The 26213-nt window shown below is 44.5% G+C and overlaps 1 protein-coding gene across 13 annotated transcripts in view; it reads right to left on the bottom strand.

The window, feature by feature from the left end:
- CW7 overlaps positions 1–22985 on the bottom strand; it is a 161775-nt gene extending 138790 nt beyond the window's left edge. For 7 of the 13 annotated variants that reach the window (XR_015541750.1, XR_015541753.1, XR_015541752.1 and 4 more), the window contains exons 1-2: positions 22897–22985; positions 21100–21300 (exon numbers count right to left, since the gene is read on the bottom strand). Coding sequence is in view for 5 of the 13 variants with exons in the window: in XM_087381338.1 (XP_087237464.1) it covers positions 21100–21101 (2 nt within the window). In the remaining 8 variants the exon portion in view is untranslated. Of the gene's footprint in view, positions 1–21099; positions 21301–21673; positions 22766–22896 lie in introns of those variants that run through there. The other 6 variants (XM_087381336.1, XM_087381334.1, XM_087381332.1 and 3 more) reach the window with 5 other exon arrangements.
- Between the last annotated feature and the right edge of the window lie 3228 nt (positions 22986–26213).

The raw sequence follows: 26213 nt of genomic DNA, 5'->3' as shown, positions 1-26213 counted from the left end.
AGTACCCGAGAAAAGGGGGATTTCAGAGGAAATGGACTTCAAAGACAAGTGTCTCGCAGCCAAGTGGCCAAACCAAGCAAGTGAAGCCGGTTGAGGGACAAGCAAAGACAAGTACAACCGTTGGGGTGAAAAGAAAAGTAACTCCAATGGCAGCCCGGGCTTGGTCAAAGTCCTCGTTGACCCCTGAGCAAAAAGAAAAAGCTAGAAAAAAAGGACTGTGCTTCGGCTGCCTTCAGCGACATCAGTGGAAAGATTGTCCACTAAACAAAGACCGTCGCACGGCCAATATGATAATATCTGAATGCGACGCGGAAATGCAGGAGAGTCCCAATGCGGAACATATGCAGATGCAATTGGCGGGACCTTCTCAGAGGTTAGTACCTGTGTTGTTAAGTGTGTCTGTTACTAAGTTAGTAAGCAGTGCACCCGATAACATCCTTTCAAAGCCCGCAGCAACGGGGTATACGGTTTTCGATGAGCCCGAGTTGATTAAAATGAAAGGGCAAGTAGCCAATCATGATGTGATTGTATTGTTTAACTCAGCGTCAACACACAATGTAATTAACTCGAAGCTTATTAAGAGGCTCAAGTTGAAAACTAGTCCGTCTGACTGTGCTTATACGGTCAGGATGGCGGACGGAAGTTCAACTGAAGTATAGGACCAGAGGGTTACCCAGTTGGAACTTCGAATTCAGGACTATGTTGAAAAGCTGGACTTTGAGTTGACCAGGCTTGCTCACTCAGATATAGCCCTAGGCATGGCTTGGCATTTTTGAAAAAATCCAGCCATTGATTGGAAAAAGCATATTTACCAATTCAAGATGAACGGGGTAGAATATGTTTTGCGAGGTGAAAAGGATTTACCTCGAGGACCATTGATTTCAGCCATGGAAATTCGGAAGACTCCGAAAGAGTTTCTATGTCTGTGTATAGCATCAGTAGAGTCGATTGATGATGCATCGGCTAGCACTGAGGCTACCCAAGATGGGGAAATGGCCGAGTTGGCTAAAGAGATATCGGAGAAGTTCTCTGATTGTTTTAGGGATGAGTTACCTTATGGGTTACCTCCAGAGCGGAATGGTCAGCATATAATTGAGCTTATCCTGGGGGCAGAACTTGTAAATAGACCTCCCTATAGATTAAGCTTTACAGAAGAAGCTGAGGTGCGAAGACAACTGGAAGAATACCTCAAGCTGGGGCAGATTCAACCCAGTTTTTCACCTTTTGCTTCGCCAGTGATATTAAAGAAGAAGAAAGATGATACTTTTCGTCTCTGTATAGATTACAGAGCATTGAATAATATCACTACTAAGCACAGGTATCCGATGGCTCGGATCGATGATTTGCTAGATGCATTACATGGGGCCGTAATTTTCAGTAAGATAGATCTTAAGTGTGGCTACAATCAGATCCGTATTAGAGCCGAGGATGTGCATAAAACCGCTTTTAGAAGCAGGTTTGGTCATTATGAGTTTTTGCTAATGCCCTTTGGACTTACCAATGCTCCAGCTACATTCGTCATGCTTATGAACAATTTACTACGTCCGTATATCGGAAAGTTTGTAGTACATTTTATTCACGATATTCTGGTATTCAGTAAAAGTATTATTGAGCATCACGAACACTTAAGAATAGTGTTCAGTACTTTGAGGAAAGCCAGTCTTTATGTAAATAAAAAGAAAACTATACTGTGTATGGTAAGACTTGAATATTTAGGATTCATAATTGGTAGAAATGGATCCAAAGAAAGTGGCTGCGATACTGACTTGGCCAATCCCTCAGAGTTTGACCGCTTTGCGATCATTCTTGGGATTTGTCCAATTTTATCGAAGGCATATCAAAGGATATTCAGAAATAGTATCGCCATTGACTGATCTGACCTCAGATAAAGTACCTTTTATATGGGGACAGAATCAACAGGAAAGTTTTAACACCATAAAACAAGCTGTGGTCTCAGGATCGGTGTTAAAAATAGTTGATCCCCAGAAACCGTTGTTCCTTGAAACCGATGCAAGTGGCATTGCGGTAGGAGCAGTTCTCCTCCAAGAGGGAAGGCCGGTAGCCTTTGAAAGCAAGAAGCTTTCTTCCTCTCAACGGAATTGGCCAACTCATGACTTAGAGTTGTATGCTGTTGTCCATGCTTTGAAAACATGGAGACATTATTTGTATGGATCAGAGTTTTATGTGGATGTTGATCATGATACTCTGAAACATTTTAGTAAACAACCTGACTTGAGAGGCCGCCAAACTAGGTGGGCAGAACTCATGCATGAGTTTAATTTGACGATTCGGTACTGAAGAGGGAAGGATAATAAAGTTGCTAATGCGTTGTCACGCATTATGCATGACATGAGTTTCACGGTGTTAGAGAGTGCTCTAATGACCGAGATTAGAGAAACTCAAAAGGTGGACGAGTTTGTCCAGAGCCTATGGCCTAAGGCTCATGTGTTAAAACCCGGGGAAAAGGATGACCTGGCATCCAGAAAAGGCCAAACTTATGCAAGATATGCCATAAGGGATGGTATGCTGAAAAGAAATGGCAAGGTAGTAGTACCTAATCAGAATGATCTCAAGCAGAGAGTCATTCAACAATGCCATGATAGCCCATTAGCGGGACATCTGACCCTTGATGAGAGGGTACATTACAATAGGAATGTCTCTTCATTAGAATGTCTCTTGTGAAGGGTTATGCCTCATTAGGAAGTGTCCCGTCGAAAGGGCAAGAGTTGTGCCTCTTAGGAAGTGTCCCGTCGAAAGGGCATACCCTTCCCTGTCGAAAGGGCATACCCTTCCACAAGTGTCCATTCATCAAACCATCCATAAGTCTAGAAATAAAGAAAGGAATACGTCACAGATCGTGACATCCCCTCCCACTCAAAAGAAGACCCTGGTGGAGATAATGAACTGATGTAGAAAATATCACTGTAAATTCTGAAAATACTGCTGTAAAAGGTCAGGGTACTGCTGTAAGTCTTCATCAGACTGCCAAGTAGCGTCGGAGTCATCCAGATCTCGCCAAAGAACAAGGAATTCCGTGATAAGTCGATGTCGAGTCTCTCGCTGTCGATGGTCCAGAATACGCTCAGGAATAAGGAGAACATAATCGTCTTCGATTTCTGGGACATAATCACCTGCAGGAGGAACTGCTTCATCGTCTGGAATGTACGTCTTTAGCCAAGAAATATGAAATGTTGGATGGATTTTACCCCATGATGGTGGTAATTCCAATTTGTAACTTAAAGGTGAATTTTTCTTGACGATCCGGAAAGGTCCATAGTATTTGGGTCGCAACTTAGGAAACACAAACTTAACCGTCTTGTAGCGATGTGGGGCTACAAATAATAGCACCATGTCACCAGTGTTAAATTCCAGGTGACGTCTATGTTTGTTGGCAGACCGTTGATACCGCTCTTGCTGATCCCTGACTTGCAGTAGAATGTCTTGCATTTCTTGAACCAGTTGATCAGCTAGGGCCACTCGACGTTGAAGTACAAAATTTGTTGGTACAATCGGAGTGTGTCCATAAGCTGCTTGGAATGGAGTCATGCTGATGGCACTATGGAAAGAGTTATTATAAGCAAACTCAAGGAGTGGTAGATACTCTTCCCAGGCTACGAGGCGTGACTGAACATAATGTCGAAGCATTTCTTCCAGAACTTGGTTGACTCTTTCAGTCTGGCCAGCTGATTCTGGGTGGTAGGCTGAACTGAACAGTAGAGTTGTTCCCAAAGATTCGAACAGGGAAATCCAAAAGTGACTGGTAAACTTAGGATCTCTGTCGGATGTGATATTCTTGGGCAATCCATGGTGTCAGAAGATGTGTTGTATGAAGAGTTTGGCTATGTCCGGAGCCTGTGCACTGCTTTTGCAAGCAACAAAGTGTGCCATTTTGGACAAGCGATCAATAATTACCATAATCTGAGTGTTACCTCTGGAGGATAGTGGTAGTGTTGTAATGAAATCCATGGAAATACTTTCCCACCTTTCAATTGGAACTCGAAGAGGCTGAAGAAGTCCTGTTGGAAGTCGTCGGCTTGCTTTCATTTGTTGACAAGAGAAGCAAGATGTAACCATTTTGATGACGCTTTTCATCTGAGGCCAGTAGTATGTTGCACTGAGTAACCGATAAGTCTTATTGATGCTTGGATGGGCAGCATAAGGAACTACATGATGCTCTTTTAATAAAAGACGTCGAACATCCTTGTCATGTGGTACACAGACGCGATCTTGATAATACAGAAGGTCGTCCGTATAAGAATAGGAAGAGAAAATCTTTTGTTCGGAAGTCGAAGGTTGATCTTTTGAAAGAACCTGGACTGCTGTGCCGAAGTCTTTATCATTGAAATACTTTCCTTTGAATGAATTCGGAACATCCACAGATAATGTAGAGATTACCATGGCTGATGCTAGAGGTAACCTGCTGAGAGCATCTGCAACTACATTGCATAGTCCTGGAATGTACTCAATGGTCATGTGAAAGTTAGCCAGAAACTCAACCCAGCGTGCTTGTCAAGCGTTCATGACTGGCTGAGTAAAGATATACTTTAAAGAGTGATGGTCTGTTTTGACCACAGAGTCGGCTCCCATGAGATAATGTTTCCAAGAGCGATAAGCATGTACAACAGCAAGAAACTCCTTATCATAAACCGAATATCGGGTTTGGATATCAAAATGTTTATGGCTGTCAAAAGCAATAACTCTGCCTTCTTGCATCAAGACTGCTCCTGTAGCGATGTCGAAAGCGTCGGTCATGACCTCAAATGGAAGGTTTGGGTCAGCAATAGCCATAACTGGTGTGGTAGTGAGTGCTTGCTTGAGTTGTTGGAAACTATACTCTGTTTCGGGAAGCCACTGAAAAATTGATGTGCTTTTCAATAATTCGGACATAGGAGCTGCGATTTCGAAAAACTGATAGACCTTTGTATGGTAGAAGTTTGCCAATCCGAGAAAAGAGCGGACATCATGAACATTCTTAGGAGTAGGCCAGTTTCGGATTACCTCGACCTTCTTGGGATCCACAGAGATACCTTGAGCTGAAATAACATGTCCCAAATATTCAAGTTGGGTCTTGAAGAACTCACTCTTCTCAATGTTGATGTAGAGAGAATTTGCGCGGAGAACTTCAAAAACTTGGTGAAGATGTTGTTTGTGCTCATGTAGGGATCTGCTGAAAACGAGAATGTCATCGAGGTAAACGATGACGAACTTATCGAGGAAAGACCTAAAGATGTCGTTCATTAATGTCATGAATGTGTCCGGGGCATTGTTTAACCCAAAAGGCATGACCAAACATTCATAGTGTCCATACTTTCTTCGAAAAGCTGTCTTGTACTCATCGCCTTCTCGTATGCGAATTTGATAATAACCTGAACGAAGATCAATCTTGGAGAATTGTGTTGCGTGTAGAAGTTGATCGAAGAGGTCATCGATGCGAGGCAATGGATACTTATTTTTCATAGTGAGCTTGTTGAGGGCTCGATAGTCGATGCAGAGGCGCATTGACTTATTCTTTTTTTCCACAAGCAGTACAGGAGATCCGAAAGGGCTGCGACTGGGCCGAATGTGACCTTTGTCGAGTGGTTCGGTGACCTATCTTTGGATTTCTTCATTTTGAGTGTAAGAAACCCGATAAGGAGGTTTCGACGGTGGATTACTGCCTGGAATAAGTTCGATTGGGTGATCCACTGGTCGTCGAGGTGGTAACTGCTTTGGCAATTCCTGTGGAAAAAGATCCAGGTAGGGCTGGAAAAAAGGTTGGTTGAGGTATTCAGGAGGATCCTTTGTTGGTGTCTCCTCTACTGCCGTAACCAACAGAAGTGAAGTCTTTACTTGGCGTTTACGAACCCACTTCTTTACTTGTAGGGCAGAGGCAACTGGGGTTGAAGGAGAGTCCCTAGAACCAGTTAGCTCAATAAGTTTTCCCTGGTGGACAAACTGGATAGTATGGCTGCGAAAGCTGATTGATGGATCATAGTCATAGAGCCACTGTTGTCCGAGTATGACATCGTACCGAGAAAGAGGCATAATGTCGAAGTTCAACTTGTCCGTATAATGTTGGATGCGAAAAGACAAGTTTTTAATCCTGGTGTTGCACAAGAAAGTTGTTCCATTTGCGAGTTCAATCTGATAGTCCATGAGACTAGGACTGGTGGTCAACCGAAGTTTATCGACCACAGAACTGGCTAGGAAATTATGAGAACAGCCACTGTCGATGAGGATGGTGACCGTTGTTCCACGAATCGATCCTTGAACACAAAGTACTTGAGTGGCCAGGGAAGGTTCGGGGTTGCTGGCAAGGCTCAGGTGAATGGTATTCGCCATTCGAACAGCTTTGCCTTTCTTGTCTTGTGCTGAGGTAGCATCTTCTTTTTGGGAAGTGCTAGGTTCCATATTGGAATTTTGCTTTGGTCGCTTGGGACAATCGAACCATCTATGGTCGCCTGTACATATGGTACAAAGTCCTTTTGAGCTGGAGTTGTTCTTCTTTACAGTGGCCGCACCTTTATGTCGGGGATGTCGGTAATGACTTTGTGAAGAAAAAGAAGTGCGATCCTTGGGGGAGTGTTTCTGTTGGAATCCAGCAAATGATTTCTGAGGCTTCTGGGGATCTTGAGACTGTCGCTGACCTTGATTACCAAAGTTTTTTCAAAACCTGGTGTTTTCTTGAGGGCGAGCACCTTTGGCCATAGTAGAGTTCTGTGTGCGACTAGCACTCTGCTTCCCTGTGTTTAGGAAATCTGTAATGCGCTCTGCGTAAGCAATAGCGCCATCTGTGGTGGTGATGTTTACTTTAAGAACATCAATGCGTAACGAGGGATTTAGGCCTGAGATGAAAGCATGCAGACGGTCATCCTCAGTTAAACCATCAATCTCCAGCACCAATGTGGTGAACTGAGAGATGTACGAAGACAGGGAACCCGTTTGCTCCAACTGTCGGAGTTTTGAACGTGCTTGGAAGTCCGCATTGGCAGGTATAAACTGCTTACGGAGCACATGTTCAAAACGTTCCCATATTAACACACTTTAGTTGTCCTTTAAGCGTCTTTGCCACAATAGAAATGTTGTATCCTTCAGGAGGGAGGCTGCCAAGGCGATCTTTTTGCCTTCAGTGAGGTCAACAGTGTCAAAATACATGCGCATTTTCGCGAGCCATTGGTCAACTGTTCGGCGATTGCGTTGACCAGTGTAGGCTTCCGGAAGTTTGACGTCAAGTCTTTTAGTTTTGGAAGCTTGAAGTAATCGGTAGAGGGCACGTAGTTCAGTGTTTTCTACCTCTGGTGGGAATGAATCCGCATAGTCGTCTGGTTGCGTCACGTCATCCTCTGTATGTGCGGTACTTCGAGAATCTTGAAGTTGTTGAACTTTCTGGACCAAGTCGGAGATGCTGTCCTGAAGCTGGGATATTTGAAGTTGCAATAGTGATTCACCTTGTACGTTGACTTCAGGTGTCTTTTTTGGACTTGATTCTTTGATCTCTGGAGAGGCTTCACGCGAGCAGTGCGACATATCGGAGATCCCTGTGAGAAAAGCGCGAACTTGCGCTCTAGTTTGTACCATTCCTGGAAGAGGGTTCGGGCTGCTCCCTGAGGTTGCTCATGTTGGAGGGGGCAGGCGAGGCAGGATGGAACCACCCGTGGAAATCTGGTAAGGGAGGTCCTGTCTGAGGTAACACTCGAGATGCCGAAAGTGGTGTTACTGCTCGTGAGAGGACAGGGGTAGGTAGCAGAGTCCACGGATCTGAAAAGGGATAAGGAGCTGCTGTCGGAAGTGGAGGATATCCAGGAGAGGGAGTGCCTTCAGAGTGTAAATACTGACTTGGAGAAGGTACAACCTGTAGAGGAGGATATCTGGGAGCTGAAGGAGGTGGAGAGTACCCTGGAGATGCCGAAGGTGAGGGGTAAAATTCTCTCCAAAAATGGACAGCAAACTCTTGAGGAATATCGTGTTCAGGGTATCTTCGTGTCTCGTGGAACACAACCTGTACTGTGCTGAGGAAGTAATGTAACTGAGGTGCCTCACGCAGAAGGTAGAGGATGTGGTCCAAGTCACTAGGAGGGCACGTGACACAGAAGACCCAAGATGCAAAGGCTCCAAAATGGGCTGGCTGTGCAATTTGAACACGATATTGTGTGGTAGCTGATGCCTGAGGTGTCCTTGAAATGCCGGGTGAATCACCAGGGGTTTCCATGCTTTAATGTGGATTCTTTCATTTGATGTAATTTGTTAAAGAGAATCCTTAAAAGCAGATTGGAAAGACTCCACCTGGCAATAATTTAATCTGCCAAGTTGTTGCGTAGAAGAAGGCTGCAAATCGGTGTCCAGAGATCCATGGTGCAATGGTTTGCGAGGAGCGCTCGATACTTGTCTGGTCCGGGCTGTCAACAGGCTGTCTTCATCGCCCGAGGAGCTACAACTGGTGCTGATTTGGCAGGACCAAAAATGGCGAAACAAGGGGCTGCAGGCTGTCAATGGCGAGGCTTAGAGCATTGCCCAGGGCTGGACTGCGCAGGAAAGGCAGGAGCGAAAGAACCTGGCGGGTCAAGGACTGCGCGGGAGGGGGGGGGCTGGCAAGGCCAAGGATTTGTGCAAGACGGGTCATGCAGTATGGCGCATGCAGGCTGGCTGTACGGCAGAAGGCTTGCGCAGGGCTGTACGGCAAAGGCAAGGGCTGGCTGTAGGGCTTGCGCAGGCTTGTATGGCAAAGGCAACGGCTGGCTGCAGGGCTGGTGCAGGCTGTACGGCAGGCTGGCGGATGGTACGGCGCAGGCTGGAAGGCATAATGGCGAGGGCTTGCGCAGGGCTGTACGGCCAGGCTGCGCAGGACTGTACGGCGAGGTGATGGCTGGCTGTACGGCTGGCGCAGGTGGTACGGAAATCCGTACGTGCAGTTTTTTTGTTGGAGAAGAGGCGACTTTTCGTTGGGGGCTGCCTAATGGGTTAGTTGCCCCAAAAATTAAATGGGCGGTTTAGTTTACCCTAGGTAGCTAGGGTAATCCTAGGGGTAGGGGATGGGTTTATTTTTTTTCCCTTTTTACCCCTCTAGGTACCCTTTTGTAGGTACTTGGGCCCTAAAAGGTGTGCCTATTCGAAGGGGTGTGACCCTTGGAATAGGTGCACCTTATCATGAAGGGGTATGTCCCTATTGTCAAAAGGGGTGTGACCCTGCATGAATAGGTATGTCCTTTTGTCCACGATGGGGTGTGTCCCATGAGTGAGGAGTCGAGACTCGTCACCAAAAGGTGTGTCCCATGGTGGAAAAGGTGCGTCCCTTGGTTTTGGGACAGCCCAAGCACCTGAAAAGACACGATTTTTGTCGTGTCCATTCACATCAACTTGTGATGTGTGGGAGATGGAGAGGCCATAGATGACTTTAGGCAGGGTAGGCATTATAAAATTTTACGCTCATCCTCTCCATCTCTTCCATGCACAATGTGCACGGATGTCCTTCTAGCGGAAAAGATGCATCAGATCGGCGCTAGAAGGTGGGGGGCATTTCCTACAGGCAGGAGCAAATTTTGCTCTGATACCACTGTAAGAAATCCTAGATTTACTATATTTAGAAATGTGCTAAGGAACAGAAAAGAGACTGAGATAGCAGAGAACAAGGAATAATTGTATTGCTTGAATATCTGTAGGGTGGATGTTGTGTCATCCATACAATTGGGCCTCTCTTATATAGAGAGTGAAGAGTCACACATGAAAAGGTGTGTACTCCAAAGGGTATGTGCATGAAGAGGTGTGTACCCCTTGTGAAGGGTGTGACCCTTGATGAGAGGGTACATTACAATAGGAATGTCTCTTCATTAGAATGTCTCTTGTGAAGGGTTATGCCTCATTAGGAAGTGTCCCGTCGAAAGGGCAAGAGTTGTGCCTCTTAGGAAGTGTCCCGTCGAAAGGGCATACCCTTCCCCGTCGAAAGCGCATACCCTTCCACAAGTGTCCATTCATCAAACCATCCATAAGTCTAGAAATAAAGAAAGGAATACGTCACAGATCGTGACAGTAGTGGGGATCATCCAGAAACGGATGGTCAGACGGAAAGAATCAACCAAATTTTAGAGGATATGCTTAGAGCATATGTGTCATTGAGGCAACATACATGGGACAAGTGGTTGCCATTGTTAGAGTTTGCCTACAATGATAGAAAACATTCCTCTACAGGGTTCAGTCCGTTTGAGCTGAACTATGGTTATAGACCAGCGAATCCAACTATAGTTGAAATACCTCAGAAAGTGCCTAGTGCCGCGAACTTTATGGTTCAGATGCGGGAGATGCTAGCACTTGCGAGAGCTAACATCCGCCAAGCTATGGATAGAGCTAAGGCGTATGTGGATGAAAACCGATCCGCTAGAGAATTTAAGGAAGGAGAAAAGGTTTTTCTCGGAGTTCCTTCGCACTCTAAGTCTTTGACTGCAGGAGAGTGTGGTAAGTTATCACCTCGATATTGTGGGCCATGGTTAATTCTAAAAAGAATAGGCAAGGTAGCCTATAAATTAGAATTACCAGAGGGGTGTAAGGTGCACCCAGTGTTTCATGTTTCTCGTTTAAAGAAATTTTTGCATACAAGTGACTCACTAATCGAAGGTGTTGTTTTGTTTCAGGAGATGGAGGATAATGCAAGACGCAAACCAACAGGAATCCTGGACCGAGGAACAATGCAAGTGCGCAATCGGAAGATACCCACGGTGTTGGTTGCATGGCATGGTCTACCTCTATCAGAAGCTACCTGGGAATCCGTATACCAGTTACGGAGAGTGTTCCCAGATTTCATCATCGAGGACGCTGATGCTTGAAGAGGGAAGGAATGTTATGCTCTAGCCGAGATAGCATGACCTCGGAAAGATCGGTGGGCATTTTCTCTTAGATGACCGACTTCTGTAATATTTCATGTGCGTAAATTAAATGGTCAAGGGAGTAACTGCCAAGGTCCTAGGTGAGGGTGTATTGGCATCGACTAGGTGGTTCTGAGTGCTCAGGCCTAGGTGCACCTAAATGTGTAAGAATGCCAAGAGACAAATGTTTTAATTGTGCCCCAAGAGAGGGGTAAATGGTGTACCAAGTTAAAGGTCTAAAATGATGACATGTGGCATGAGGGAACCATCTAGGGAATTGTGGGCTTGTGGATAGGCATGAAGGAAAGAAATTACGTATCTTCGTGTGCATGCAATCTTCAAGTGAGGCTGGGAGGAAAAATACGATGCCATCGCCTGTGATTGCCCGTGATTCGATGAAAGGAACAGATAGTAGTAAATAGTGTATCACATTGCAACCCATTATCATTGGCAAGTGCACCAGCTTGACATCAAAACTGCTTTTCTTCATGGGGATCTGCAGGAAGAAGTCTATGTCACACAACCTCCTGGCTTTGAGGTTGTTAATTCTGAAAACAAGGTATGCCGGCTTAGAAAAGCCCTTTATGGTTTGAAGCAGGCACCCAAGGCATGGTATGCCAAAATTCATGCACACTTACTATCCCTTGGTTTTCAATATAGTCCCACAGAACCCACTCTTTATGTCCGTGGGAGTGGATCTGATTTTTTAGTGCTGATTTTATATGTGGATGATATGCTCATCACGGGCCCAGATACTCAGCAAATTGCAACTTTCAAGACTGATTTGCAGCAGATTTTTGAAATGTCAGACATGGGACAGCTCCATTATTATTTGGGCATTCAATTTGCTCATGTTGAGGGGGGTATCATGATGTCACAGTCCAAGTATATTGGACAACTCCTTGATCGTTTTCAGTTCGAGGACTGCGAGCCAATCTCTACCCCAGTGGACCCTGGCTTCAAATTCTCAGCTCATGATGGGAGCCCACCATGTGATATCGCTCTTTATCAGCAGGCTGTTGGATGCCTTATTTATTTATGTCACACCAGACCTGACTTACAGTATGCAATATCTCAACTCAGCAGATTCATGCACATGCCCAGTTCACAGCATTGGCAGGCAGTGAAGAGAGTCTTCAGATATCTCAAAGGCACTCAGGACTTAGCCCTCTTCTACGGTGATCAGGGTTCACTTACCATGCATGCTTACACGGATAGTGACTGGGCAGGATGTTACGACACCAGAGTGTCACATACCAGCAATTGTTTTTTGCTTGGCAATTCATGTATCTCTTGGCTTAGCAAGAAGCAACCAACACTTGCCACATCTAGTTGTGAGGCTGAGTACAGGGCAGCTTTCACTGCTACAGTAGAGTGTGTTTGGCTTCGAAAGTTACTTACAGATCTTGGAATTCGCCAGACATCCTCCACTATTGTCTACACTGACAACCAGAGTGCTTTGGCCATTGCGCATAACCCAGTGTTTCATGCGCATACCAAGCATATTGAAGTTCACTATTAGTATGTTCGGGAGCAGTTGTCAGCAGGAGACATAGAGTTGTCTTATCTTCCCACAGAGGACAACATAGCAGATATGTTTACAAAGGCACTTCCTTGTCCCAAGTTCGAAGTCTTCCGACAGGCTTTACACTTGGTTCCCTTTGTTACGTGATCTGACATACCTTGTACATTCATAGGTGGCTATATCCTTTTGGATGAACATGTGCCACCATGACCAGAAATACCAGGTATTCTGAGACGTTTCCAGAATACTTCAGCCCATCCCATGGAGGGGGGTTTGTAGGCCATCTTCTAGTGGTTCTAGTGATGCCCTATAGGCCATGGTATGTGCCTTGTAGGCATAAGTTTAGTCACTTAGATTATTTTGTGCCTTTTAGGTCACTTAGGACACTTAGTCCTATGTGACACCTAGGACACTTAGTCCTAGGGCCTAGGTACAAGTATCTTGTACTCTTTCTTTTCATTACAACTCTGGTTGACATGACGGCAGACTCTATCGACTCTTTGCACCTTGCTCTCTCTCTTTTTGCCTATCGATCCTACAGCCTAGGGCTGCCTTTATAGGGCCAAGGGACCAGCCAACCAACCCCAAAAGCCCTATAAATAGGGGGCCTCCAAGCCCTCTTTCCTCATTCAGTTCTCAGCACTTCAGCCTCCTACAGCTCCTCCTCAGTCCCCCTCTGAACAGCCTGACACTCAACCCCAATGGCCCTCTGACCAACCTCAGCCTTTGGCATCAGTTCAGCCCTCTAGGAAGGTGTTCACGCAGTGCATCAGACGGGGAGTCGGGACAGCAAACGGAGTAAGGTTTGGGGTCTGTTTCAGCAGCTCTTTTCATTTATCTTTTACAGTTTTACACAGCTCATTCTCAGCTCTTTATTTCAGTCATCTCTCAGCTCTCTTATAGGATCTATCACTCCTAGCTTTCACTCTCTCACTCATGCAGTAGCCCTGCATTCCGGTGGACAGCACAAGCCTCTCCCTTGCCTTGCAAAAGCGTCTGACATCGTCAGTGTGGACAGCATCAAGGTCTTGGTGTTGGTCGGCGTTGCCTCTCAGATCTTTGGGTTTGCTATACATGTGCACAATGAGCTCTTCAGAAGCGCATTTTCTGTGCTCTCTCGAAGAGTGTTGTTTGTATTTCTCAGTTCTCCAAGTATAAAGAAAATTCTCCCCTGATTGGGGGAGGGGGCCCTCAGTGGGTACAGGGACCCAATCGGTTGTCGACTCTACTCTCTCTCTACCCTCATCTCCTTTCTCTCTATGGTGTACAACGCTAATTCCCCGCTAAAGATTTAAAGAAGGTCTTGCTGTGAATTACACGATCAGATTACCGTTGCATGTTACAGCTGGGAGCTGCAGCCTTTTCCATCATCCTGCCATATACGCTGATTGGCTGAGCCCTGTACCAAATGTCAACTGCATCTATCCTCATGAAAGATGCCACCACCATAGCAAAGACATTGTTTAAACCTTGCCAAGTCATATCAATGGACAACTTATGACCATTGCAATGGATTTGATTTACTGAAGTAGACGGCCAAATGGTGTGTGGATTCTTGTTTAAAATTGCACACAAAAAATTGTCCTCATCTAACAACAACAAAAAGTAATCAGAGATGCACAATTGAAAAGCTTCCTCATAGAGCTAAATGAGACTAGGATACTCATTTAAGTAATGTCAATCACCCCACTTAGCATCCATAGTGAGGTAATGCTAAAGCTTAAGCAAATACTTGCACTCATACCGTCCTTGAGTGCATATATCCTTATACCAGAAATCTGTTCTGAAATTACAACCACTTCAAGCTGTACCTCATCTGTCGCAGCAGAGACAGGAAAAGGCCCTTCAAAATGCTAAAGTAAATTTCGAATCTAATGCATTTGTGCGTGTGAATAATGCCAAGCTGTATGGCTGCCATGTGGGCAGCACATGGCTTGTAGATGTTTGGTACACAGTCGGAGCAGCAGCACAGCGAGGAACCCTGGGGGCAGCCACGATGACACGAGGCACAGACTGGAGCATGTTCAGCAGGTGTACAGCCTAGCACAAGGCTAAAAGGAGAGCCTTATTGGCTCATTCACCATTCATCCATTGAGCAGACTGCAGTGGCACTCAGCCAGATTTGGGCCCTCATCCAGGCAGAGTTGGAGCAGCAAAGGAAGAGGCTGAGTGCTGCAGACGAAGACTTCAAAGGAGTCTTCATCCTTGGCTGTCCATAGAGCAGTAGGAAGACGGATTAAAGGGGGAGCTTGTGCCTCACCATAGGCTGTGTTTTGGAGCAGCAAGGAGGTGTGGCTGTCCTGGAGGAGCAGCCTGAAGGTGTGTTTGTGGGCACGACGACGAGGCCCACATAAGCTCATAGGTAGCATGCAGCCCAAATGTTTAGAAGTGCCATGGAGGTAGCAGAACAGCTTTCATTTATGTACAAAGGTTCACATCTAGATAACACTTTGCTACTAGAGGGTGATACATTGGACATTCATTTTGTATTGTGACCATCTTGGACGGAAATATAAATTTGTTGTTTCTATATCTTTCTTGTGCATCTAAGGTAAAAATGGTATTAAATGCTCGATCGACCATGCAAAGCATATCCGATGGGAACAATACTTTTCCTACACCTTAACCTAGGTGGTATTGAAATGTTCTCAAAGAGGCACACCCATCCGATAAGTACTTGGTCAGATAACATACCTAAGGGCATGTTTTTTTGCGGATGTGCATATCACTACGGGAAACTAATACTGACCTAATGCTAGCTAATCTAAATATGTTCTAATATTCTAATTAAAGATACTTATAATTTAATCTATCTTAACTAATCTAATATTAATATAACTAGTTAATTAATCTAAATCAAACTAATCAACCTTATATTGGCTCAATATATATTCAATTGACCTATATATCTTATATAACTTTAATTCAATATATACCATATATTCTAAATTACCACACAATAATTTTAAATCTAATTTTCAAATTGAATATCTTATATTAATATACAATAATTAAACTAATTAAATCAAACTAACTAAATCAAAATAATCAACTTAGTTAAATTACATATAAGTAATCATTCTTTCTTTTCAATACCCACACCAATGCAATCGTTACCCAATAAGTCAAAGTTTATAGAGTCTCCCGGGAAAACATATAAGATCACACCTTCCCCCACGGTCTTTGTTTTGCTCTCATCCCATAAGACAACCTTTTTCTCTTTCCAAGATTCACGAATGAAATTGTCAGTTTCCAATGAAGAAACTAGCATTGCCTCAACATAGGTCGCTCAGGTTCACTTGGTGCAGCTTCTTCAGTTACCGCATCATCTAAAGAATCACCAACATGTTTTAGAGAGCCCTTAGGCCACTTGACAACGCTCCAAATTGCCTCACCAACAAGCACTGCATCCATAGTGGGAAATGGCAAGAGCATTTCACTATTGATAGACTTCTCCACTATCACTGATACATTTTTACACTAAGTACACACTAAGGAAAGAAGTTTTGGATTCCAAGTATACCATTGTGCCAGTTCCTAGGCTACGTAGCTTAACTCCGTGGTTGGCTTCCGCTGCCCCGTGGACCATAATGAAGAATATGTACGAGTTGAACAAGGACGTGAACATTATCAATCTCGACACCACGCTATATAGCATGAGCATGCATGGAGTAAGGGGATATGGTACACGACCATGTCACTAAAATGAAGATGGTCAACGATAGCAAATGGTCAAGCAACAAATTCAGTGAGGATGGCTAGGCTCCTGCTTGGCATGCTTCCCAAAAGCTACAAAACTTTTGTCACGACGATGATTGCAGGGCAGTGGGCGTCACCGGCGACGTTTGAGGAGCTAATGCCATTGCTACAACAAGAGCAGCTCGAAAACTGAAGTACGAAGGATTCGGAGAGGAAACAGCCTTTTATGCGAAGGACAAGGGCAAGCCTAACGACGGCAAGCCCAAGAAGGAGGATGTCAAATCTGAGAAAGACGGGGATGCTTCTGATGGTGAGAATATGAAAAAACGAAAACAACAAGAGAAGTGCTTCATCTGTGACATGCCAAGACATTTTGTAAAGGACTGCACAAACAAGGAGGATCAGAAGAAGAAAAAAGACCTTGATCAGGATGCAAAGGAGACATTGAATACGGCAATACATTTGGTCACGGAAGAGCTTTTCTTGGTGACATCTCCATGTGTTACTGAGGTAAGGCTTGCAAACCCCGTTGTAACCAATAAGGATGTCTGACATTGAGATGTGGTCAAAAGGAGAGTCACAAACCTTTGTGAAGGTGAAGGACAGCGTTGAGCGCTTGGATTGCTCCAAGGTGCTTGGCTAGTAGCACTGACGTGAGCTAGGATTCTTCGGAAGGATTGAAACCACTCTGTGCTTTGTTAGGTTTGTGAAGGTGAAGGACAACGTTGAGCGCTTGGATTGCTCCAAGGTGCTTGGCTAGGAGCACTGACATGAGCCAGGATTCTTCGGAAGGTTCTTCGGAAGGATTGAAACCACTCTGTGCTTTTTAACAATTTGAACAAAGGAATTTATGGACTATTTTTACGAACTTTTGCACGATGCTCGTTGATGGATGTTGGAATGGAGTTTGCATGAATAAGAGCCTGCATAACTTAATAAATTTAGAGTAGCAACAAAAAGACATACACAATTGCACTTGGGTTGAGGGGCTAAGACGTGCCTCCCCCCTTATCTAGCCTCTTTTATTGCTCAAATGGAGATACAAGATCAAGGTGCAATGCACCTTACAAACTTGGACTCAAACTCTTGAGAGGGAGGACATAGACATAAAGAATGCTCAAGTTGAGCTATATACAAGGAATGAGTCAAAAACTGAACTAGTGAGAATTGGACTCTAGGGGCACCTCAATCCGCAAGGAAGATGCCTGCTTAATCACAACTTCATCCTACATTAGTTGCATGCACTAGATCTCTAGAAAGGCGGAATTTTCAATGCAAAAATGTACTGCAAATGAGCAAATCTCAGATTCAACTCCTCTTCCTCTTTCGCTCCCTCTTCCCTCCCCCACCGCAGTGCAGCCAGCCTCCATTTCAGGCCCTTTGGTGGAACACCAGACTTTCTCTCTCCTCTGCCAGGCTTCTCTCTCTACAGCAGACTTTCTCTCTCTACAGTTTCAGTTCTCTTCCCCCTTCCTTGGAGCAGCTATAACACTCTCTCTATATACCATTAGTTCACTCCAAGACTTTCTCTCTCTTCCCTGCATCACCTTTTCTGAGTACTTCTCTTTCTAGTCCCAAGATCTCACTCATCCAAGCAAGAGGGGCTGCAAATTTCGCCAAGGGCTCCACAACCAAGGCTATTGCATCCAAGGAGGGAGAGGAAGCTGGAAATGAGGAAGGGAGCTGGCTTCTTTTATAGGCCTAGCCCCACCAACCACCAAAGATGGCAAGTTTGTGGGGACTGCACTGTCCCAAGTTGGCAACTTTTCCAGCCCACCAAATGGTGGGCTGGTGCCCACATTTGTCCCCCTCTTTCTTGCCACTTGCCCCTTCCCATTGCCAAGTGGTGGCCCTGCTGCAAGCTCAGCCTGCAGCCTGCCACATGTCACCTAAAACCCTAAAAAGTCAAACTTGCCAGAATTGAATTCTGACTTCACCGACATATTCCTAGACATTGACCTATTCTCAAGTCATTTTTGACTTTGATTGACCACAACTAAGAGGTCTATTCGTTTGTCATCTTATCTTGTATCTCCATGCCTCTTGGCATGTTTCCTGGCTCAAACCCAAGGCCCTGAGAACATTCTCTTGGATGGTTGCTAGGTTGGTCTGCAATCTGTGCATTTGATTAGTCCCAAAATTGGGCACTCAGGTGGGGTGATGTCCCTCTCAAGAAGAAAGAATCACTCTTGTGGGTCACTAATGCCCATAACCCCAAGCAAGGGAATCCACCCTCAATTGCTAGACCCAGCCCCCATGACCTACTGAACTATAGGAAAACATTCACCTTCTTTTGCAAAGCATGTTATTGTAAATATTCTGAAATAAATAGAAATTCAAAATAAAAATTACCAACAAGTGGATACAGGTTTGAAGAAGAGGGACAAGGATGTATGGATTCAAAGGCAAATAAGAGCTGTGACATTGAAGGGAGCATTACAAAGGTACACAGTATGACTGATTGTGCCTCCATGAGGTGCATGATTTGCTTTCGGAGCACGCAAGTGGATCACCTGGTATGTACATTCCTTGTATAGTCATTTGAGCCTTGATAAATTGTTTTGGCCAAATTATGTGCTTTGCATTTCTCAGGTGATGAGAGATTGGAAGGTGTATGCCTTCTTGGAAGTACCATGTTGAGGCCTCGGTGATGGAGACGAGGACACTTACAGAAGGACATAGTGGGCTAAAGCTAGAGAGGTACTTGTTTGAGGGCTCATTGAGAGCTCATGGTCCAAGTACAATGGAATTATATTTGCATTGGACTTGTGTACCAAGATGCTTCTCTTGTGGAGAGCTGGACTTAGAGCAGGAGCCACTGGTTGAAAGACCAAAGGACGACAACGATTCAAAGTTGTTTCATAGGGCTTTGTCGTGGGAGTAGATGAGTATCTCCATCAATAGGTTGGGATTGGTCCATAATGTGTCGGTGAAAGGTGGTGTTGAATTAGATGGTCGCCTCCTCAACTCTGAGCCCCCATATGAGGGGAGCATGGGGGCGACGTACGCTTCCTTGATTGGCCCTATCCTCCTCCATGGCATTGGCAAAGAGGGTGATCAAAGGTGTTGATATGGGATGGGGCTGCCACATGGATAGCACATGGGCTGCCATGTGGGCAGCACATCCAAGAGATGAACCTGGCCGCTTGTAGATGTTTGGTACATAGTCAGAGCACAGACTGGAGGATGTGAAGCACGTGCACAGCCTAGCACAAGGCTTGGATAGACCCAGGACAGATCTGTCAGCCTGCGTGGATCTCGGGAGCAGGTGGAGCATGAAGATGGCAGCATGGAATGACCAGAAGGACAGGTAGCACCTATTGTACGGACTTCCATAAGTAGCTGTATGGAACTGGAAGAGCAGTGCTATCAGGGCTGGAACAAATCCAGCAGGATGGTGGGATGTCAAGAGCAGTTAGCTGCAGGCAGTCTAGGTCAGCAAATAGGCCTAAGAAGGGCCCTGGGACAAGGCAAAATGGCCTGGGCCACTGGTTGTGTGCCACGTGGCCTGGCGGGATCAGCAGACCAGCAAATGCTGGTAAGATCTAGCCAACCAGGGTCGGCCCTCACAGACTGAGGAATCGGCCAGTTTTGGGTCAGTTGGATTGGAGGGCCTCTTGCCCCATAAAAGGAGAGCTTTCTTGGCTCATTCACAATCCATTCATTGAGCAGGTTGCAGCAGCACCTCAGCAAGATTTGGACCCTCATCCGAGAGGAGTTGGAGCAGCAAAGAAGAGGCTGAGTGCTGTAAACAAAGAGTTCAAAGGAGTCTCCATCCTTGGCTGCGCACACAGCAGCAAGAAGACAGATCAAAGGGGGAACTTGTGCCTCACCATTGGCTTTGTTTCCATGGTTTCGTGCGGCCAAAATGGAAACAAAAACACCAGCAGTTTCCGATAAATGGCCAAACAGCATTTTTGGTTGCCTGCTTTTCTAAAACACCTTGAACAGGGGTTTTTGGCTCACCGTACCCTTTTTCGCCGCCAACATCATCCCGGATCCGCCCTCTCCATTCTCTTCTACCCTCTCCACTCTCCTACTCTAGCCTCTCCATGAATCCGGAATCTGGAATAACAGTAGATACTCTAGCCTCTCCATGAATCTAGTCACATGGTTCATGAATGTGGAATGCAATTATGTGTGTTTTGGAGCAGCAAGGAGGTCAAGATTCCAAGGGCACGCATGTGTGGCTGTCAGGGAGGAGCAGCTTGAAGGTGTGTTTGTGGGACACGACAACGAGGCCCACATAAGCTCATAGGGAGCACGCAGGCCAAGTGTTTTGGTAGTGAGGGTGATACACTCAACATTGATTTTGTAATGTGTCCATCTTGGACGGAAATATAAGTTTGCTGGTTCTATATCTTTCTTGTGCATTGTCCATTTACTTGATGCACATCTACACTACATGCACACTAAGGAAAGACGTTTTGGATTCCATGTATACCGGGCTATATAACGTGACTCTGGGTTAGCTTCCACTGCATCGTTATCCTCTCACAATATGGTAGCTACAGCAAAGTAGACTTTTACTCCAACTTGGCCGTAAATTAAAGTTGGCACTTGAAATAATCCCTCTCTCACTATCGGATTATTTGCCCTATTCCCAGCAGGGTGGGTTGGAGAGCCCAGGAAGAAATCCAATGGTCCTACCTTTGACTAGCCTGTGGCATTTTTCTTGTGCCCGTGATAGGATAGTTTGCTAAGCTAGGCTTCGAGCTTCTGACAAGTTTGCAAAACATGGATACCGTGTTTGAATCATGGTCCCTTTTCCGTGATCAAGGGGACCCCTCACAGCCTAGGAATGCATGAAACAAGATGTTTTGCAACCTAACTTTTAAACCCCTTTAAAAAAGGGTTAGAAAATCAGTTTCACAATTAAGCATGCAATTGTGTCACAGACAGTTTGCAAAGTTCTTACCTTCATTTCATTCTATTTTGATCAGGGATCTTTTCTAAAATGGTGGGGGAACAACACCACAATTATATTGTTGATTGAAAATAAACTAAAAAGCTGACTTGATTGATTTGAGTTGATTTGTTTACATCACCAGCTTGGCTCCAGTGTGGACTTTCCACTATCTTGTCTTTTGCAATAAGTTTCACAAACCTGACTGAACCTCCACCAGTGTCCTCAAAGCTTGGTGATGGATTATATTTAACCTGGGTACTCTTTCAACACATTGAAGAAGAACCTGGAAAATCAACAGCACAGATCTGCAAAGGATATTCTCGGCTTTGTTGCATCTGCAAAAAACAACAAAAGGAATCAGGATTGGAAGAACTGAAAGTCACTGATATAATGGAGCCTAAAAGAAGGAACTTCCAATCAAGAAACAGCAAAACTAGAAACACTGTGATGACAGAAGTTCAAGGCTCGGCATGGCTCCCAATGCCTACTATACAAACATGAGGTTAGTATGTAGCATATTTTGACACAAAGCAGCCGCAGACTTAGAAGATGCAGAAAAAAGTGACAATTTAGGTTGGTCGTTTTATTGTTGAAGAAACACAAGAGGAGAATTGAAGAAAGCAGAGTCTACCCTAGCTAAAAGTGTAGAAGGCCAACAAATCATATTTTATTTCCATATACAAAACCAGTACTCTTTAAGTGTCCTACCTAAGCCGCCCAATATCTTTGGCCTTCATGTCGATTCTTAACGTAATGGCTATCTTTACTACATTATAACGCCCTTCACACACCAAGGAGCCCGCGAATCAATGGGCGGAGGCAATCAGAATGCTCTATTGGGGTGGATGGGCAGGTGCCCCTTCACACGCCTCAAAAATTTGGGTGTTTCCAAAAGCTGAGTCAGCTGTCACCTCCTGCCCATCGTAAGAGATTTATTAGGCAACCTTCGCTGCCCAAGCTTGGGCATCCACCATTGCCCAACCAGTAAAGAATCATTCCCTACTAAATGCTACGTTATTACGAAGATTCTTGCTTGAGTGGTGTGTAAACCCCCTGCCCGTTGAAGACTGCCCGGTACTCAGCTGCATCGCCTTTCGAACCCATCCCATGCATCCGACCAAAAATAGCCAACTGAATAATCCTTTGGGTGTGTGTACCCACCCTAAATGGCTCTCCTTACTACATTATAACAACCCTCCCAGTGGAAAGTCACACCAGATTTGCAGATAAGATTTCCCCAAACTTCTCAAGTGGAGGGAGAACACTTTAAAGTCACACCAGATTTGCCAAAAAAAATTTCCCAAACTTCTCGTGTTTTGTTTTTATTTTGAGTGCCGGTTTTTCTCGTGCCACAACTTCATTTCCTGCGATATGGTCTCCAAAGTTTGCTGAACGAGCAACGCAGGCTTCAACCCTTGAACTTACTCCCCCGCAAGCGGAAGAGATAGCCAAGCTATATAAGCTTAGATAATTCCATCGATCCTCCTTCAAAGTTTCCTCCAATTTGACCTGTCGTTTAAAATTGCGGAATTCTCTCTTTCTCTCATCACAATTAATGATTTTTTGAAACGTGAGGGGGAATCAAATTGAAGAATAGCACTCGCAACTTTCCTACGCCGAAGCTGTCTTCGGTAAGTCAAGTACTTCAATTATTGCGCTTGCCTCACACATGTAGAGAAACCATGGGACACCAGGAGCTGTCAAGACATTGAGCGAACGTGCTGCTTCGACTTGTAAAGAAGTTCTTTTCTTATAGCTGAGTCATTACAATGCCAAGAGCATGAAACACCAAAGATGAACGTCAATCGAGGGGGGTCATGGGACTAAAGCAGTGGACGGAGCAAGAGCACATCCAAGAATGTTACGCCAATCAAAGGAGTGAGATAGGAGACGGGATCAAAGGAAACAAGAGAAAGAGGAGGGGGGCAAACCAGAAACTATGGAGGAAGAAGAATCGATTGCATGCGATGATGACTCATTCCGATTACCTTTCCTTGGAACACGAGAGAAGATTGCATTGTTACTACTACTCTCCCAACATACCATCATCATTACCATGGCCAGGTGGCATAAGACACGTGACACATTAACTTTTGACGTTGAAGTGACAAAGCCCTGTCAATGTTCCCAAAAAACCCGGGTTTAATGTCATGTGACCTCCGAATTTTTTGATTTGACGTGTCCGAATTTAAACAAGGTGAATGATATTTTATCATTCATAAGGCCTCCCCAAGATCAAAAAAGCCAAAAAGAATACACTCCAGGTGGTGTATAGGAAAACTGCAAGAGATAAAGGAAAGAGAGAGAGGGAGAGAGTAGAGAAAAAAGGTGGAGCATTTCAAGGGAAAAAAATAGAAAGTGGGGAGTTGGACCAATCATAAAATTTAGGACCTTCAAAAAAGAAAATTCTGAATTTTGGCTTTCACTATAGCCGGTTACTATACCCTTCCCCCCTGGGCAGGCCAAAAAAGGAGGTTTTTTAATCTCCACATTTTGAGGCCGTCTTAGTTATATTTTAGTGAAGAAACCTCCAAATACTTAGGAAAAAACCTCTACATTTTAAATTTAAAGGTTTTTGTATCGGCTATAAAAAATATTTTCCACGAACACTCGGTGCTCTTCCCATCGTGGGTCGTGTGGTGTGGGCCTCCTGGGGCATCACCTTCACAAGCAGATACACACCGCCGATGTGTGCCCGAACTTTGCCTAACTTGTGGGTAGCCAAAAAAATTCATGACGCTGTGTGTTGTGGGCACACCCATTCCAGCCATGCGCCTTGTTATTTAATCTTGCTTGACAAAATGTGGTTTCCTTCGTTTTTATCACTTCATCCATGGGTAGGTTTTCTATCAAATAATAAAGCAAAGCTATTAGCTGCAACTTGGGCAACCAAGCCTCCGTGCCCATGCAGAGGCAAGCCATGGACGACGCTACATGGGGAAGATGGAAATACCAACTCCAACGGTGTGTAAAGCTGGATTCTATTTTGCATGTTTTCATTGCTCCAGCTCTGGCAGGCAGCATTCAAATGCCCTTACATGAACATGGTGTGATGCCACAAACCAATTCTCAAACTACATGCAGATGGTGTCATCATTGTGCAGCTTACACAAGGTCAGGGAGCATTGGCCCACGATTAGAGCGAGAGTGCTTCCAGGCACACTTTCTAGACCCTCTAACGAGAAGTTGGCTATTTAATACACTAGTGAGGTCAATAGCCATGTATGCAACACCCTTCCGAGGGAGTGATCTCTTAGAGGCTCTGGCTAAAAGGGTTTTGAGAGACTACATATGACTATGGGATCCCTTAAGATTTAGAGTAAGCCTTCAATTCCTCATTAGATAGTATAGGCAAAACTTCGCCATGACACCGCTTCAGATTGATGCCATCTTCCAAATGGTGCAATTTCTTCATAAGGTCTGGAATTTGCCTAACTGGAGACTATCGAATTTACCACTAGAGTCATCTTGGAGCTAGCAGCAAATAGTGGGGTTAGCATGGCATGGTATGCACGGGTATCCTGATGGTTTGCCAGTTAGGGTATTTAAATGGACCAACTTGCCCCCTTTCAGTACAGCTTGGATGCATCAACCCCCTTGATCCCACGAGATCAGATCAAACGTATTATACAATTGGACCTAGTGCAACTCTATATGCTACATATTTGGGTGGGGGAGTGTCATGTTCTTCAATGCATAGATGCACATGTGTGTAGATGATGCATAAGTTGAGGCAGATTGGCCATCCAAATGGGGTGGAAGGAGTGCCCATGTGAGTGTATTTTTGCTAGACTCTTCTCTACATGCTCCACACAAGCCACAATCCATATGCATGCAAATGCCCATACTCACACACCATGGATGACACCACGAGAGGGTACAAGCCTCATGCCTCTTGGGATCACATCCCTTGTGCATAGCCCATTATTCTACCCTTAGCCTATGACTCTTTATGCCTACCATTGATTAATGCAATACCCTTGCACAATGCTACCCTTTCCTAACCGTTCTAGGACCTAATACATATGTGCATATTTTATTATATTCAATTGGCCAATTTACAATGTTACAACCATAGGGTAATCGCCAGATTCCCTAGAATGATCCACTAGGATCTAATACAAAATCATCACATGCCCTCTTGCTTAGAGAAGAATATGTCCTCATCTATGTGCCTTCAAATAATCTTCAACAAGTGCGGGGTAATCCTTCAAGTGATCTTCATCGAACCATTGACCATCTTCCATAGGATATCCTTTAAACTTTACCAAATATCGAGATCTCTGCCTATTCCTGGTACTCCTGACCTCATGGAATAGTAATCATTCCGGAACAAGTAATTCTACCCCGTCTTCAAGTTCTGGTTCTTCTTCTTTAATAGGCCTCACCGGTGGTTCACCTTTAAATGGCTTCAAGATTCTAACATGGAAACCATTCTTCATCCTCCAACTGGTAGGCAAAATCAACTTGTATGATGTTGGAATTCCTTCTGGATGTATAACCTTTGAAACCTAGAAAGGTCCATAATATTTTACTGCTAACTTTACAAACTTGGTATTTCCTCGCGAATTGTCTTTATATGCCTTTTGTCAATCTTTAAAAGAACCCAATCTCCCTTCTCATAATGTACATCCTTTCGCTTCTTATTCACAAACTTCTTGTACACTTCTTGAGCTCACTGAATATGTGATTTAACCTATGTAAGTACTTCCTGCACATCTTCAGCAAACTAATTAATAGCCAAAATCCTATCTCCTAAATGTGCAATGGGTGTGGGAAGGACTTGGCCATAGATGTGATCTCAAATGGTGTGTTGCGAGTAGCAGAATGGGTAGAGTTGTTATACGCAAACTCTAATAGAGGTAAATATAATTCCCATAGGGTAGGATTGTCATGGACATAACTACGTAACGGTTGGATAATAGCTTGGTTAGCTATTTCACTTTGTCCATCAGTCAATAGGTGATATGTAGAGGAGAATTGCAATTTAGTACCTAAGTCCTCTAAAAGAGCTTGCCAGAATTGTCTTTGGAACTTGGGATCATTATCTAATGTAATGGATTTAGGTAATCCATGTAATCTAAAGATTTATTTAATAAATAACTTAGCGGTTTCTATGGCAGTGATGTTTTTCTTACATGGAATGAAATGGGCCTGTTTACTTAGTTTATCTATAACAGTAAGGATTTGCTCATTTTGTGTCCTTGTCTTTGGAAATCCTGACACAAAGTCCATAGTAATATGCTCC

The sequence above is a fragment of the Dipteris shenzhenensis genome, chromosome 11 (assembly GCF_047967505.1).
Source record: "Dipteris shenzhenensis isolate YYH24624 ecotype China chromosome 11, Dip_SZ_1.0, whole genome shotgun sequence".
Classification (NCBI taxonomy): domain Eukaryota; kingdom Viridiplantae; phylum Streptophyta; class Polypodiopsida; order Gleicheniales; family Dipteridaceae; genus Dipteris; species Dipteris shenzhenensis.
Note: the sequence above shows the minus strand (reverse complement) of the source record. Positions and strands in the feature narration are given on the sequence as shown.